The sequence below is a fragment of the Melanaphis sacchari genome, unplaced genomic scaffold (assembly GCF_002803265.2).
Source record: "Melanaphis sacchari strain LSU unplaced genomic scaffold, SCAv2.0 Contig1112_pilon_pilon, whole genome shotgun sequence".
NCBI lineage: Eukaryota > Metazoa > Arthropoda > Insecta > Hemiptera > Aphididae > Melanaphis > Melanaphis sacchari.
Window position 1 is genome coordinate 60,102 of NW_020270426.1, and position 18,413 is coordinate 78,514.

An 18,413-nucleotide genomic window follows, 5' to 3' on the forward strand; every position below is an offset into this window, starting at 1 on the left:
TATAATATACCTATACCTATCTAATTCGAAATATATGACTTACGCCAAAATTCACAAAGGGCTCAGTACTGCACCTATATTAGCTACCCAAAAATTGGTTGACTTACGAGTATTAACAGTACTAGCCACAATTTTATCTGGTATTCGTGTTCTATCTATTATGTTACACAGATAAGCAATGGAAAAATAAAAATATTATAAAAGGATATATTAATGTATATTGAAAACTTTTTAACGTGGTCCTTTATTTTATTAAATCATTTATAAAAAATTATAATATTTATATTTAATTATAGTCAGGATACATTTTAAAATTGAAATTATAAATATAGAATAAGCAAGTTTCCTCCAAAATGAATAATAATAATAACAATAGTTTTATGATATTCGTATAGTCTTTTGACAGAATACGCATTATTTTTAAACTATCGTTTTATTATAATAGGTACCTACCTATTCCGTGTTTGTAATTTTTAAAAAAACAACAATTCATTTGCGGTATGATTTAATCGTATATTAAAAATTAAATCAAAAATCTGTACACACTTATATGTTTCAAAATGAAATGTATGGGTATATTAAAAAGTCTGAAAAAAATTATAAATAAAATATGTTATACTTACCGGGTCATTGTTAAACGTATATTAGGTTGTAGCCAGATGTATCGAAAAATCCAGCTAGTACCATATAGTATGTACTAGGTACTTATTATATTGAGTTACCTACGCTTATAATATGAAGTTGTAGGTACATCATGCGGGTCTTAAATAATATTGCACGGAGTGCCTGTAAAATATACCTAATACTATACTACTATATATGTATAATGTATATGTATATTTAATAATAGTATGTATATAATATACGATGCGTATAACGTATAACTTGTATCGATTACGGGTACAAGTAAACGTAGACAAAATTTAGTCACCACTGGTCGGACAATAAAATAATAGTAATTAAAATACAAAACTCGTAACAATAATAATAAAAAAAAAAAAAAATAAAAAATATGTATATACGTGTCGGTACTCGGCGGCGTATATTATCGGTGGTAATCGATCGGATCAGGTTTTATCGTCTGCACAGCAGTGTATATTATATTATTATATACGGGAACCGACTTGCCGCCGTCGATGTTGCTATACATCATACATGCACGCGTGTAATAGTATTATATACAAGATTTACAGAACACAGTCCGGGAGGCGTAAAAACACGCTCGTGTCAGCAATATAGGCTATAATACACCTATACGGTATGTATACATAATATATAGTATACCCGTTAATAGATCCGACGAGAAAATCTATCCCACCTTTCCGCGGCAATTTATTGTTTTCAATAAGCAAATTACTGTAATTATATACCTAAATAACTACATATAATATTATTATCATGTTCGTACGCGCATACCTATTCGGGCTTCCGGGCGTTTCCGGTGTGCCGTGGACGTCGCGCGACTACGCGAAGTGATGAGCGTATAAAGTGTATATAGTACAGAGCTACACGAAATACGCGTGGTATATTATGTTACGTATGCCGTGCTGGGCGATCGTTGCAGGTACTTGACACCTTGTAGAAAATACGAGTAATTAAAATTTTTTTCTGTCTCGGATTTTTAGTATTTATCCTACCTACATTACAATGGCGGCAACAACAATTTGTTTACTTCAAATTCCGAAATTTGACGGTTTATGCGCATTGAGTGGTTTATGGTTAAAAGATAACTCTGAATATAAAATATCGTATTTTTTTTTTTTACCTCCGAGACTGACGATCGTCGTATCACCCATCGTGCAGACTCATCCGATCTCATGCAGGCATTCTAATATTATATATAAATGGGTACCTACTTGCTATCACACTTCTCCGGCATGTAAAAAATGTATCATTTACGATGATCGATCTAATGCGGCCATGCATTTTAATAAAATATAATATATAGGTAAATTATACAATATTATACCTATGTGTGCACACTAATGACTAATATAATACAGTATACAGATCTTAAAATTTATTATGTACACGTCCATATGCATTATAGATACGATGTAGGTATAATATATACATATTCCAGAGACCAGAGTCCAGATTGTTGTCAACGGAAATATACACATGTGTAGGAATTAATCGATGGAAAACGTTTCAAGTTGTAGTTGTTTCATTTCTTTAACGTTGTAGTTTTTTTTTATTAAGTTCAAATCACGATGTATGATGTTTAAGTGAACATAGGATAAGTAGATATTCTCGAGAATATATTTTATTCATATTGCATAATTATTATCACAGAGACGCCGTAGAGTACTATATCTTAAGACTGCGCGTAACCGGCCAAAACCATACAAATGCAATATCGGACTGTCAATATCTCGATATCAATTAAATACGTATATAAATAGATTGCTAAATCTCGTGACAGTTTTTTTCTTTTCATTTTGGTCCTTGACCGAGTGCTATGGGTAAACAAATATATTGACTAATTAAAAAATACGATATATGTTTAACATCTATATACACAGATACGTCAATATGATATGTCGTGTATTAAAATATTTACCGCTGGAATATCATATTATATGTGTTATGGCCATATATGTATAATAGTAGTGGACGTTCGAAAATTTATAACCGGACCTACGCACTAATATTCACCCACGCAGGTTTCTTTGGTAAAAATCTATCCAATAAAAAATGAAACATCTATTAAAATCTGATAGTATGAAATTGCTTAAAATAATATTAACTATAGATTTTCTATTTATTAACTATATTGAGTATAATATACGACGTTGTTTTCAAAAAAATTCAAATGTATTATTATTATTATTACCTAAAATTATATTATATTATTTGAGTGATGTACGATAACTACGATATTATACTCGTATATTATGTACCTACATATAAAATTGTTTTTAGTTTTGATTGCTCCCGCTATGTATCTTATTGATATACAGCGTTGCATCGTCAAGTAGGTATTTTAAATTAAATTTATTATTATATCATCTGTTAAACATCAATAAATTTTTAAATTAGTTGTAATAGTGTATTATAGTATTGTATACATCGGATTTTTATAACCAATTTCCTGTATTTACAACATTAGATAATTGGTCTCTTATAAATAAATGGTTTGATTAGGCTTTAAATTAATCTTTATATAATATGTATAATACATTTACTAACTGAAAATATTTGAAAGTTTGATGATCCTTTCACTCTTATGTCGTGAATAGGGTAACAATACAAGTTGCAGAGTTAGGTACATGAAGCAATAACTTTGATGGTGAACGGAGATTATATAGGGAACAGACCATATTTCTAGTTATGGACATTTATACACGATTTCATTTTCTGTTATCCACTTTATTAGGAAGTCGGTCACACATGAGAACACAAGCTTCCCTGCATTCTTCTTTCCAATATATATATTGTACACATATTTTTTTTTATCGTAACAACTTCTGGATCATGTTATACATTTTAGACGTGAGAAATGTATATAATATATTATCATCTATGTACGCATGATTAATTTTTGTTACAATTTATATGTTTGCAGTTTCTAAACACATTACTCTATGGATGCGACAAACTGGAAGCGAAGGCAGAGGAGAAGCGGGTAAGTGCTTGCATAATTTATGTATATTTTAAAAATACTTAACACGTATATTATCTACCTAAAAAGTAAAATTGATAAATATTCAAATTTAAAATTGCCTTCATTTTAAAATTCATATAGAATATAGATACCTATATATTTTAATGTTCGAGAGAAAGGTAGTATTTATATTTATAATGGTATTATATTATAAAAGTGGTCTTGTTCTTAATTAGAGTATGATTAATATACACGTGTTTCTGTAGAGTATATTTATGAGTTATTATTAACAGACAACGTTGTTTTAAATATTTTGGTTGTCATAAAAATTAATCACGCGTTTCCCTTGAACTCTTGCCATTATATTAAATTAAATGCAACTTAAAATTTTTATTGTGTTTCATAACGTTTCTCAAACTATTTCGCTATATTAAAATAAAAAGAAAAACTTTATTAATTCTTTTATAGAATTATTGATTGTATAATTTGTAATTTATCATAGATTTAAATTACAAATTAGTCTTGATATCAAACTTAATATATCATCATAAAAAATAAAACAAATACAAACTCGACCTTGCTTTTAACGGATATGCATATAATATATATATGTATGTATTGCATACACTACGCATACGATTTGACCGGAAACTGTTTAAATAGGTAGCTAATCACATGCTGTTCCCGGAATGCTTTCCGTTTAATAATTTTTTTTTAAATAATAAAGTTAATTAAAAAGCTGTATGTGTTATGTTCTGACCTGCGTATTTTGTCCTTTTACGTTACATCGATAGATTTACCACACTTATTAAGCTTATTAGGTATTACATAATAATATATATGTATCATTATTATTAAGCTCTTGTTATAGCTTTATATGTATAAAGTGTACGAATAATATTATATTGTAATTTAAATGATTTGTCGATTATTCACAAAAAATTAATTTTTTATGTTCCCTTCAATGTTATTAATCATTTTCACGATAATATGTGTATATCGCAAATAAATTATTAAAGTTATTTACATTTTCGCTTATCGTCGTTAAAATTATTGTAGGATTATATAATATATATATATATATATGTATTATTAATATAGTGTATCATTGTCGTCAAATTTTATCATGTATCAATGGACTGTTTGCGTGCGTTAGTTAGTTGATCGTATTATTACTTGCTGAATGCTGGCTGCAGCATACATTGAAATTCACAATTTTATTTAACAATACATTTTATTAAGTAGGTACTTGAAATACGCGGTACATCGAATGTATGATTTTTTTATGTCCATTGCTCGCGACTGGCTGACAGCGATGAAATATGATAAAAGAAAGCGTATTGACTATTGGCTATTATAATATGCATGTAGGTATCTATACATTTATATATATATATGTATGGTACATGGTACTACAACAGTAGGTAGTAGGTACACTCATCAAACATAAGGGAAAAGTGTAATAGTAATAATAACTGTCACTAAACATTATGTTAATCAATGGATTATTTAATTTTCATCAGTATTATATGTCTATTACTGTGTTCGAAAGCGTTTAATTGGGAAATTCTAATATATTCACGCGTACCCAGGCATTATATTATGTATAGGTACCTACTCGAGTACTACGACGATGCGTGCAGTCACATATTTTTAGATTTATATGTTTGTAGTTACGAGAAAGGTATTACAATGGATCATTTAACAGATCGTAACAACAGATGACCACATCCGTGCTAATTTCTCTAAAACATAATAAATACACATAAATATGTTGTAGGTATACTTATATTATACAAATTGATTATTCGTATTCATAATTTAATTTTTTTTTAAACCCTTCTTCTTTTATTCTCCTTGTAACTATACACTGCATATCAATTTATTTTATCTGTACGTAGGAAATTTCATAGATTCCTAGAAGTCTTATTTATTTTATTACTATTAACAATAACTATTCATTTCACCGTGAAGTTTTCTCTTTGATGTTTTTGACACGTTTCTTTGGATGTTTAAATTAAAATGTATAGGTATTTATGCTAATTTCTGATCACTACATTTTATTTCACATTCTCACGTATATCTGTGTATTATTATATTTATTTAAGACATGAGCGTATTATGTTTTTAAACATGACGATTTTTATAATATTAATTACAATGTTTTATTTATTTCTTGCGTTGACAACATTTGTATACCTATTTAAAATCATATTTTCAGAATATAACAGTGTTTATTTTTATACTTGTAATAGTATTGAATAAAGTCAATTTATATGAGTATAATCGAGAGCAGAAAACAGATAACAATAGTAAACTTTAATTTAATTCTTCTAACGTTTTAGTTAAGATAATGCAATTAAATGTTACATTTAGTTAGACATGTTAACACTGGGTTAACATTATTCAAAAATAAATGATGTGCAACACCCATTTGTATTATTGTGAATAATATATACGGAAAATAACTGTCTTCTTAAAATTGTTTTAATTTTAAACATAGCTATGTTATATTAATTGATTTAATGAGAATTTTTAGATTAAAAGAGATAAAAGGTCGAAACCTGTACAAATGTACAATATACTATGATCGACACCTATTATTAAACAAATAGTCTACTTGAGATAATGAATATGATTGCAATAGTAACTTTGTGATGTTCTTATTTAGCTTAGTTCAAATTCTCTGTATAATTTATGATTCGGAGATAGAGAGAGTTAAGAAGTTGCAAGTTAAATTATATGATTAATATGACATCGCGTTGCATATATATATATATATATAAATGAAACGAATGTGACACAAGTGATCAGAATGTATTACCACTTAACAAATCGTAATAAATGTGCGTCGTTACTCGTTAGCATTATATATACATTTAAATTGACCATCAGGAATACGAATTCAATTATATGATGCGGAACTATACGAGCTTCTGTTTAATAATGTACGAGTGGTAGGAGGATTATTTTACTGCTAATCCAATCTTAATATTCTGCTCAAGAATTCAGAAACAATGAAAAATCCACTTCATTAAATTCTTTTACTTTGCTAAGAGTAAAAACCAAAAATAATAAACACCTGTATTATATTTTATAGTTTCACAAATCTAACTCTCTCAAAATTTCAAAACTATTATTTAAAATAAAGAAAAAGGTATACAGACGATTAGATTGGTATCATTTTTTATTGCTCAACTTAAGTGTTATAATTAGAGACATTTTATATAGTATCTACACTTTATTACATAAACTTATAGGGAATCATTGAAGCTTATGAGTTATAATAAAAATATTCAAAATTTAGACCAGGATAACAATATTGGTGTTATGATATTTTATTACTCATCAATGTACTCAACAACGAATAAGTATTATTTAACTATCTTGAACACAATTATGATTACAATTTCTTAATTAATATTTAACCACAATGTTTTTAACAAATTTGTCCACTTAAAAACAGTTCATGAATAGAATTCAATACAACATCAACTGTCGAGTTGAATATTTATAAATATATGTGTAATTAACAGCAGTGTTATATAATATATATATATATATATATATATATGCTAAAATATGTGTGTGTAAAAGTGTAATAAATATATTGTTAAGTGTATGTAGGTTGGTATATAGTGTACCTACACCCTTGTAAATTTTACATTAGATGATCGACCATATTTGTCTTATACTAATAGTATTAGCTATTAAGTACAGACACAAAATATATAGTATAGATTTTTTGACGAATATGTATTATTAATAAGAATTGTGGCATTATCATTGTTATTATAGTTGCAGCTGTTAAATTGCATAATATACTATATAATAATAAAAATAATCATAATAATAATAGTAATAGTAGTAGTAGTAGGTACCTACTACCTACCTACGATGTAAACGTATGATAATATATTTTATGGTACCTATGGTATAATGTACATCATGTATCTGTTGCTCTTGTTATGCAATATAAGGCTAATGATATTCCTACATAGTATAATTTAAATCGCCAAGTCGTGGCAATTCCTTCGCCATGATATGGAAAAACTGAGCCGTTTAAAGTCACTCTTCGTGTGTATTTATAATGTCTTGAGAAATTTCAAATTTATAATATGGGATTAAAATTTTTCCAAAATAAAACTGTTATCAGAAATGCAGAAAACGTAATAGCTAGACTTGTGGTGTATGTAATAATAATATGTTGTGCATGTTGACGGTTTCTTTATATTTACGAATACTAGGACAATATTGTTCGTAGCAATCATGGAAACCGGATGTTTTCAATCAATTATTTGTTTCTATTACTTTTCTTTTGAATGCAGTCCACTTGAGTTAATTACCACTGAGACGGACGTCAAAGGTCACTTGAGCGTGCGCTCGTAATAGTCCATTTGATGTTGTTGGTACCTACGTAAAGAATATTATGAAACTCGCATCTGGAGAATATCGCGGTCTTTGCCGGCTGCAAGGACGACTGTCAATCATGCGTGGTCAGAAAGAATGACAAGCGAAAACACAGAGATAGTCAATTATAATATTTTTGTCGTCCGACCATCTCGTGCATAAACTGGCTGCTTATTCATACACAATATATAATATGATAATAACTTTAAACTTGTTATTGAGTTCTAATCAGGGCTTGTATTTGAAAAAAAAAAACATTATTCAACTTTTACGTTTATCGTTATTCAAAATTAAAATTTTTAGTGTATTTAATAATTTATAACTATTAAATAATTGAAAATTAATTATTTCGTTTAATTATATACTATATATATGTATAACGTTTTACGTGATGTTTTGTTTTATGTTAATCGTTTTCTGTTATAATCACGTTTACAAATTTCAATCGTTTTTTGTTAAGTATAAAGTTATAATCATAACGTTTGCAAGCCCTGGTTTTAATAACAATGTTCATGCAGATTCATTTTAATTGTGAAAACGAGTATCCTACCTAATCAAAAATTATGTTGTTCTCACTACAAAACATTGAAAAAAAAAATTAAACTAAATTTGATAGTTTATAGTTTATAGTTTTGATAATGATGAATAAATAGATAGGTAGGTACGTATATTGACATTTCAGAGAATCAAAAATGTCTAATTTAAATATTATATTAAAATCTATATATCAATGTCATAGAGGTAAATGAGGTAATACTTTGCGTGTTTTTCTGTTGAGTTGAAATACTAGAAATGATTTTTGTTAAAGACTAATTTTTTTTTAAACTTAAATCTTCGTTATAATAGTAACAGATGTAACTCAACATTGTTCAACTTGTTTTTTAAAAATCATAACATATAAATAAATGACAACTTACAAGTTCATGATCTATAAATTTGAGTATTTAAATTGATTTATGACAAATGATTATACATTACTTAAATTTTTCATGCAAAATTAATTAGCATAATATGCAGTGGCTAGTAGCTACTAATATAATAGCGTGTGTAAATTTACATATATCTAGCATTATTAGTTAAATTTAATAATGTTTGTATTAAACGAAGATATTGTAGCAAGAATATTAAATAAATAACACTTCAGGTTGAAAATTGTGTGTTTTAAAAGATAAATATAATATTGACCGTTGACGTAACGTTTTCTGCATAATCTAACGTGACCTGATGTACCCGGTGTATCTGTGTAATATATAAAAATATGTTTTTGTGAAATAGAACAAAAGCAGAAAAAATTCTACGAAAAATAAATTAGGTTAACCGTGTGTCTACATAATACTGATTAATAGCAATGCATGTAATATACCTACGTATTGTTATATATCTATGTATCTATATGTCCTATACGCATTTAAATGGACACATATAATAATATTATTGGCTGCGTTGCATAGCTGAATGGATCGACGATAACAATCTTCTTGCACACGCAGGCAGATCAGAAGCCTCGGGCGACATTGACGCTTACATCCGGACGGCGTATAATATAAGGATACACATACACGTGTTCGGGCAGATTTTCGAAATGATTTATACGATGGTTTTTGCCAAAAACCCACTTGTTCACAAACAATGAGAATAACACAACAACGAAGTGCGGTGGGCGTATATGAACAGTACAACGTGACAGCTCACGCGACTTAAAAAAAAAAAAAAAAAAACAACGCGTTATTGGAATATTTTTAAGTCTTACATTCTACACGCACCTGTATATTATACAAGACCAGCGAAAATGACTTCAGATTTTGAACTACAGTGGTAATACGTGCAGAGAGTAAGAGTTTTCGACTGAGTTTATAAGCCATATACCTAGTTAATATGGATACAAATCAAAAATTACGCACACACACACACACACACATATATTACATAAGCAATATTTTCGCACAATGTATGTTGATGGAAGAGGTAGAGCACCTAAGATGGAAAATACGTATACCTGTATTATAACATGCACCAATGTGTACTTTGAATGTAATTTGAGTCATTTGTATTATAATGTGTGTAGATAGAGATGTATTTTTGTATACTATTTACGTATATAAACTGTACATTTTTCGTTATACTTACGCATTAATAACGTTTATTCTCCAATTTGTTTAACTTATCTGTAATGGGTTTATAAATAAATATATATATATATATATTATATATGTAATTAATATAAAATATGTAATTAAAAATCAAAACTTCGTCCCGGTTAGTGTTACAGTAAAACGCTTCGTTCAAATTGTTATTGCTACTAATTAACACGAGTTTTTTTATTTTTTTATTATTTTTTTATCACGACCTAGTGTCAAAAGATCAAGAGATTTCGGCAAATTTTATACAACGATAAACCGACCGAGTGTACCTAACGACTAATGCAACACTATTATACGCGTACGTCGAAGCCATGGGTTCCGGAGAAAAAAAAGGTCTATATCGTATATGTATTAGCTGATATTATTATTGGTATCCAAGAGGTGTTGATTTATAATATTATAGTCATGTTATTATGTGTGCGTACCAAGTGTGCGTGCGTGCTTGCTCGCACGCGTGTATAATATTGTGAGCACCCGTGTGGCTGTCTGTACACACACGAAACACGACGCAATAATTTGTAATAACTATTGTAGTTTGCGTTCCATACGCCGACCTCGACGCCGATTGATAATGAGTATCAAAGAGCTGATATAAACTTCTCGAGTATTTATCGACGATAAACAATTTTCATGAATATAGATTCAACAGTTGTTTCGATTATGAAATCGAGAGCATATTATTTTGCTAACGCGTCACATAATATATACGTACCTACCTATACCTAATACTGTTTCAAGATAGGATTTTTCGTTTTGTTTTTATTTTGAATTGATTTCCTGCTACGCTTTATGTATAAATATATAATGCATAAAGCATAATATTTGATAAGCATTACTGGTAGTTAATATGATGTACAAAAAATTAAACCAACGAATTAAGTAAAAAAAAAAAACACGTATAAATTAATTATTAATCTAAGAAATTGAACTTTAAGATGCTAATTAAAATCATTCTATATCGATAGATTAGCTAAAATTATTTTTGACTGATAATTTACTATTTTTTTAATTTAATATTTGCCAGGAATTTTAAATCTAACAATAAATACCTTGATGTTTAAAGTTTAAATTTTTTTTATATTATTAAAAATTGTAAATTTTTAATTTCTAATTTTGATATTTAGAACCTTAATTTGTGACTTGAGTTTTTTAAAAAAAAATCTAACAAATTCAAATTTAAATAATACTTTTATTAATATTAATTAATTGTAACAATATTTATCTAAACACTAAAACACGTATAAAAGAAAAATACTGACTAATAATATGTATACTAACTACTAATTACGAATATGTTAATCAGAATTTTCATACTATACCTTCTCAGAATTCGATCTATTTTTTATTTCATTGAATAATAACCATATCTATAATAGAGCATTTTAATTAACAAAATAATGTAGGCACCTACATACACAACTTCAATAATCAAAATAACTTATAAAGTTTTAGGTGAATAAAAAAATTAATTATTGTGGATATTAATACAATTAAAAAAAAATGTGATTTATTTCTATTATATACAGAGTAATGTACATTTAGATTAATATATATTATACAAGCATATTTACTATTTTTAGCATATTTTACTACTCTGTTGGGTACCTCTAACTAACTAATGTTATTTTTATAATCGTTACGATTCTTACGTATACCAAATTAATAAATGTATTTTGTTGTAGGTATAAGTGTTGTTAATAATTAACATTATTTTTATCAGTACATATGCAATACTTAGAATATTATAGTTTTTACTTTTTAGGTATAAGAATATTAAAACTATACACCTATTTGATTTAGATTAGATAGTAAAACTTTACCTAACCAAATTAATGATAAATAAATAACGATAATACTTACTCTAAATAATTACATAACGAGGAAAAAATACTCAGAAACACAATTTCAAATGAATACACAACAACAACGAACTCACAAATTTAAATTAAAAAAAAAATTCGTATAACGTATAATACATATATAATATGTAATTTAAACAGCCTATACAGTATATACTATAGTTTTTATTGCAAAACGAATGGAATTTGCGTGCAGGACAGCTATCAATAATTGATTGTCATGTAAAAATATTTCGTCAAAAAAGATTATAATTTTAAATCTTATATTAATTATAAAATTCTGCACGAATAAAAAAGATGAACGAGTAAATAAGTACAACATAGTAACTGAACCACATAACTATAGGTATACAAAGTATAATACGTTATACGAATTTTTTTTTAACTACGAAAGTAAAAAAGTAATTGATTTTTGTCTGCAAAATACGGTTTGAGTTTAGACATATTTCAACGCATTTGGGTTTTTGTATGATTTGTCGTAAATCTGGCTATAAATGGAATTTAAGTTCCAAAATCTTGCACTATAGTGGAAAATTAATAACAGCATTTATGTATCTGTCGTCGTCGTCTTACGGCAACCGTCAACGGTGTGGCGACGACAAGTACGCACGCACAATTATTTCCAATTCATCATAATTTATTATTCATTCTTTTCTTCTTCTTCTTCTTCTTTTATTATTATTTTACTGTACACAGTCAATTTACCGTAGCCGCAACCGCTGATATGGAGTGTATATAATATGTATATATATATATAATATACATGTAATATGACGTATTATGTATAATATGAATAATGACTGGTCGGCTTCTGACGGCGGTGACTCTGCCGATCGGCTTGCCGAATCACGAGAAACGATCGCTGGTTAGAGGAGGAATATCGTTGTATATTGACGTTTCTTTTAATATTTTGCTGCTCTCTCGACCACCACTGCAACCTCTGCCGTCGACCTCCTCTTTTGGTTTTTATTTTTGTTAATTACTGTAATGAGTGCGGCTTCGGTTCACATACAATGAGTGTAGGTACATACACACACAAACACACACACGCTCACGCGAGTGTATACGATTCTTCGGACGTTTCTGACCGTTACTAATGGACCGCTGTGGCACGGAATGCTTTTAGTAGGCAAACACACGCGTCGCCGCTGCCGCCGCAGGTTTTCTGTTTGCGTATACACACCACACGCCATGCGAAGGTACACACGGACAGCAGCTCTACCGCTCTCATTTGCATATATACGGACGGATCAACGATGATTTTTTTTAAAAAAAAAAAGAAAGAAAAATAAATAAAACGTAAATATTGTACGAATTTACGCTTTCCCGGATCAACGCGAACACGTGACGACAAAACAAAACAAAAATCGGAGAGATCATTCGGTTGGATACTGAATCAATGTCTATACATAACGGTATCTTTGCAGCAGTGCGTCGCGTAAACCAGAATTGAAAAAACCACCACGGATTTATCATACATATAATATACTATTTATTATTGTTATTGTACATAATATATGTGTGTTTATCTTTTTACATTATTAAAAGAAAACCATCAAAGCAACCGGTTTGTAATCAAGTGGCGGTCTTAAGTCGATCTACATAATATTTGTGGGGAAAAGGAACGGCGGTGAGGGTAGAAAATTATGGTGGACTTGATTGTAATTCATGGACGCATATATACGTGCTTCTCGAATTCAGCAATTAGTTATAGGCTTACGGGTACCCATGTGACACCCGGACCAACGGGTTTATCACACACCGTGTTGGTCATATAATAATATATAAATGTGTGTGTTGCGACCACCGTTACCAGCTATAGTATCCAGTCACAATATACCGAACATTACTCGGTTTAAAGAATATCGTACCTGCAACAGTTAATTATTATTTGTTATCCTTGATGGATTTAAGGAGACTCATCGAGCACGTGTATCGCCATTTTATCTTTTGGTTGTGCATAATATTATTGTTTTAATTTTCAAGTACAGAATACTAGCATGTCATCAATTGTTCAGATTTTTAAGTCATTTAAGGAGTATTCTTTTCTTTTATATTATACTCCGAGTGACGAGTACATGAATTGTTACTCTTGTTTGATATAATCTACGTACTTACACCACAGTTGTTTCGGTCTGTACTTGACGGCAAATACGGAAGAAAACACTTTTTATATAAATAAAATCAATATATTTTCATTGCGATATTAGTCATGTACTATGTATGACGTATGTCTATAAATATAATAATTATGATTATGGATTGCAAATTCAGTATAGGTATAACTTTATTGTAGCCTGCAGTTTACTGCAGTATTGGTTGTTTTGCATAATACGTCTGGTGTCGAGTGCACACCGCAAGTTTAAAATGTGGAATGACAAACGTTTTTTTATGATAAACCTAAGTATATCCGACGTCTCACCCGCGCCGATTTGAAATCAACACGCATTAATGCTACCGGCACTATACAATGCCTCGGTACCTACGTCATAATAAACTAATGGATTAACGGGGCTGCTGCTGTAACGTTTACAGATCCTCCAGCAGACATGGCGTAATGTTCTTGCACAGTTGCATACGAAATTATAAACATAGCTATGCATGCGCCCCGCGAGGCGCCCAGTCTCGTCGATATAATATAATATTAATATATATATATATACAGGAGTAGCGGCGGGAGGTCCTGACGTCTCGGGGGATATGGAATACGCATATTATACACGAACAATCTATAATATACTAACGTTTTATTTATGATTTTTTTTTTTTTTATTACCTACTCCTCGAATATTTTAAAACGATAACGTGTTCATAGCGTATTGCATTATTGATATAGCGACTGCGGCGAGCGTAATTTTTTCGAACTATTTGTTTTACCGCCACAATTACGTACCGGCCTATTTATGTATTAAAGATTTGCAATGTTCGGTTCATTTCGTATCCGTCTACAGCACATTAAAGCTTGAATGGAAGGCTTGAATTTTGCCACCGTTTATGTTGAATTTTGTCCGACCACCAACGAAGGTGGATGCGGTTATGGTCCGGCGGTATAGTGTGACGTATACTCGTCGGGAAATAAATTCGGAGAAAAAATAACCAAACCATTTATCGCTTCTCAATTACTTCTTAGTTCTTACTGACAACAACGGTTTGTAAATCGGATTGGCGTATGATGCACGCGATAAATTAAAAACGAGAACGACCGGTCGCCCAATCATTGCTGCAACTACATGCCACGACGAAAAGAATTATATTTTCTAGCAACGTATAATAACATTATAATAGAATATTATGTTTGAGGTGGATTTCTGATAGTATCGTTATTACGTCAAAGTAACGTGTATAATATCAAAATTATACGCAGTTAAAATTTAAATTAAACTAATTTTTCTCCAAAACATGTTTTATACGACACTACACATTTTGATCTAATTGAATTAAATATATTTTAAACCGATTTTCGATATGTTTCACATAAACCATTTAACATAAATTTAAATACAGGAATTTGTGAGTAATCAATGTAAAAATATCTTAGTCCGGTTTAATATGCTATTTTTAAATCTCAGTTGAATTGAAAAAATTTACGATACACTCATACAAAGAAATTTTATAATGTTATACTTGTGTGCATTCATTATTACCTGTTCATTTGTTCATATTATATTATAATAAACTTATAAGTTTTCTTGTACATACTAAACAATGTAAAATCAATCTTTTTTTTTTTTTAAAGTTTCGTAATATTATTAAAACAATATTTTATGTGATACAGAAGTTAATAGTTAAATCATTTCATACGTATTGTTTTGATTATTTGAATTATTTATCCATGTTAACAATAATTACAAAACACTTAATTTTTTGCAATTTTTGAACACAGAAAGTCAATTTAAAATAATAATAAATAAAGTTTTTTTTCAAGTACAAAATATTACAATATTTTTAATAACTAATATTTAATGCTTGTATTTATTCTACACGCAGGATTTATAAAAAACCTTGAGCATTTAATTTTGTATTTATTTATTTTTTAAACTCGAATGATGGTAGACACATTTGCATACCACCTCTAACAAGTTGTTTCGTTATTATACCGAGATTCCTTTTTGTTATCGATTCAACATGGTTACCATTTTTAAGTTGAGACCTGAGGCATTTGAACCGTCCTGGTTTTTTTCTGAGCCTCGTGTCAAAACTTCAGCGTCTGCAAATACACACTCTGATGGCTTATTATAATAATTGTTGCCTTTATTTTTTTTTTTCGAATTCGGGATAAACGCATATTGTAATTAGGGCGCATGGACTAAGGATTAGCGCGAACCCGCCTTCAGGACACACACGTCAGTGTAATAATTACTGTCAGGTGGTGTGTATGGTATATATAAAATATTTAAGAAGTTATATACCGTGGTACACTCGTACGTAGGCACACAGCAGCCGAACAAGATCTCATTTATACATATTTATATATAAGTACATAATACTGTATAAACACATGTATTTTAATTTTACAAATAGTAAAAATTATGGTATTATATATATTATTATGATGATTGACAAGTGGAAACATTCTTTTCAAAAAACTTATAAACTGTCTGGCTCAAGCGTTTGTCTCCGGGGCATTCAGAAGAATTAGTATTATTACACATACCCGAATATAATATATACATACTGAATATTTGGACTGCGTTCGATTTGAATAAGTATAATATTATAATATGCGGTGAGTGGACCTACGCGACTTCTGGGTATATAATATATATATTATATATAGGATACAGCATCAATTGCAGATTCTTATTAAACGAATAGTATAGTGTGTTATAATATTGTGAGTGTTGTATATTTTTCATCCCGATATACATATCATATTTGGACCTCTACGTGGGTTATAGGTATACGGCAAACCCGAATAACATACATCATATATAATCATCAGTTTCAAGGCATCGCGGCATACCATGTCCACCGCGCATAAACCTATATAATCTATATAATAATATAATATATAGTCGATTATGTTATAGGAGAAAAAGAACGATTTCCTTGGCTGTAGTTATTATACTAGGCCTGTGTTTGAAAATAAAATTTTTACCGCCGGCCTTGCAGTGTTTGCTCTACTACTACTACTAGGTATTCACCTCGGGAAGAGGTATACGTATATTATATAATAATATATAGTTCATCCTAGTTTTCTCTGTTTTATTCGTCATATGATTTCAATGCATTATAATAACAAAATTTAATATCTTGTCTGCAATCGCAATATAATTACGTGATTTTGACGTGACTTTGCATATCCCATGTTTGCATACTGTACAACGGTTTTTGAATAAATAAAGACGAATTCAAATAGAAGATACCAATGATTTCATATTATTACGTTTTCATAATAGTTAGGTATATCCAAATCAGTAATAATATATATGTAATACAACGAGATATAATTTCTTAAAAGACTTAAGTTAATACAAAAATCTGAAATATTTGATATATATATTTTTGTTTTTTAAAAGATACGTATAAAAAAAGCATATTGTGGCTTTTTAGTAAATTTGAAAATTTCAAAACCAGAATTTTAGTAGATGTATAAGAAATAAGAGAAGGGGCATGCTGCATCACTTTGCAGTGTAATATTAAAGTATATAGTACGTGAGACCTGCAGATGACGTGCGTGAGGAAATATCACAGTTAATTATTCGTTGGCAAATACATCAATTTATACACGATCTGAATACATAATAATATATATCATACAATTTGCATTGAGTGGTGACGCTGTACAGTAACGTCGTCAATGGAGCATGCTGCACTCGGCGGTGCATTCGTATAATATATAAATGTATTCATTAATATCGTTTACTTTACAAGGTCCGTTTGACACATCCGGACGAGGAAAAAAACGCCATTCAAATGAAACGATCGCCGCCGCAGCTCGATCGCCGTATGATGTTATTATACAGCAATGGTAATGGCAGTAATAATAATGTGATATTATTGTGTACAGCAGCATACTAAATGGCTGCGCTCACAGCCCTCGGTCGCGATTGCAGCGCTACTGATCCGCAGTCCGCCCAACGACGATAACGACGACGACGACGACGATGACGATGATGATGATGATGATGATGATGATATTATTAGAATTATACACAATAATAATATGGTCGCAATGTCAATTTCCTCTCGGTCACGGGTCCGTGAACGATTTTTTATTTTATCTCCGGCCGGTTAGGACGATGAATGCCAATTCATTCATTCGTTCGGCGGCCGTCCGCGGTTGGCTCGTCACCCGCCGCGGGGCCCGTCATCCGTGACGACGTACAGATACACAATAATAATAATAATAATGTATACGACTGCCACTACACTACATATTGTAGTAATATTATG

At 29.7% G+C, this 18,413-nt stretch overlaps 1 protein-coding gene across 1 annotated transcript in view; it reads left to right on the forward strand.

The window, feature by feature from the left end:
• LOC112603773 (zinc finger protein 442-like) overlaps positions 1-18,413 on the forward strand; it is an 88,315-nt gene that overhangs the window by 2,693 nt on the left and 67,209 nt on the right. The window contains exon 2 of the mRNA XM_025352509.1: positions 3,569-3,628. Coding sequence (XP_025208294.1) covers positions 3,569-3,628 — 60 coding nt within the window. The remainder of the gene's footprint in view (positions 1-3,568; positions 3,629-18,413) is intronic.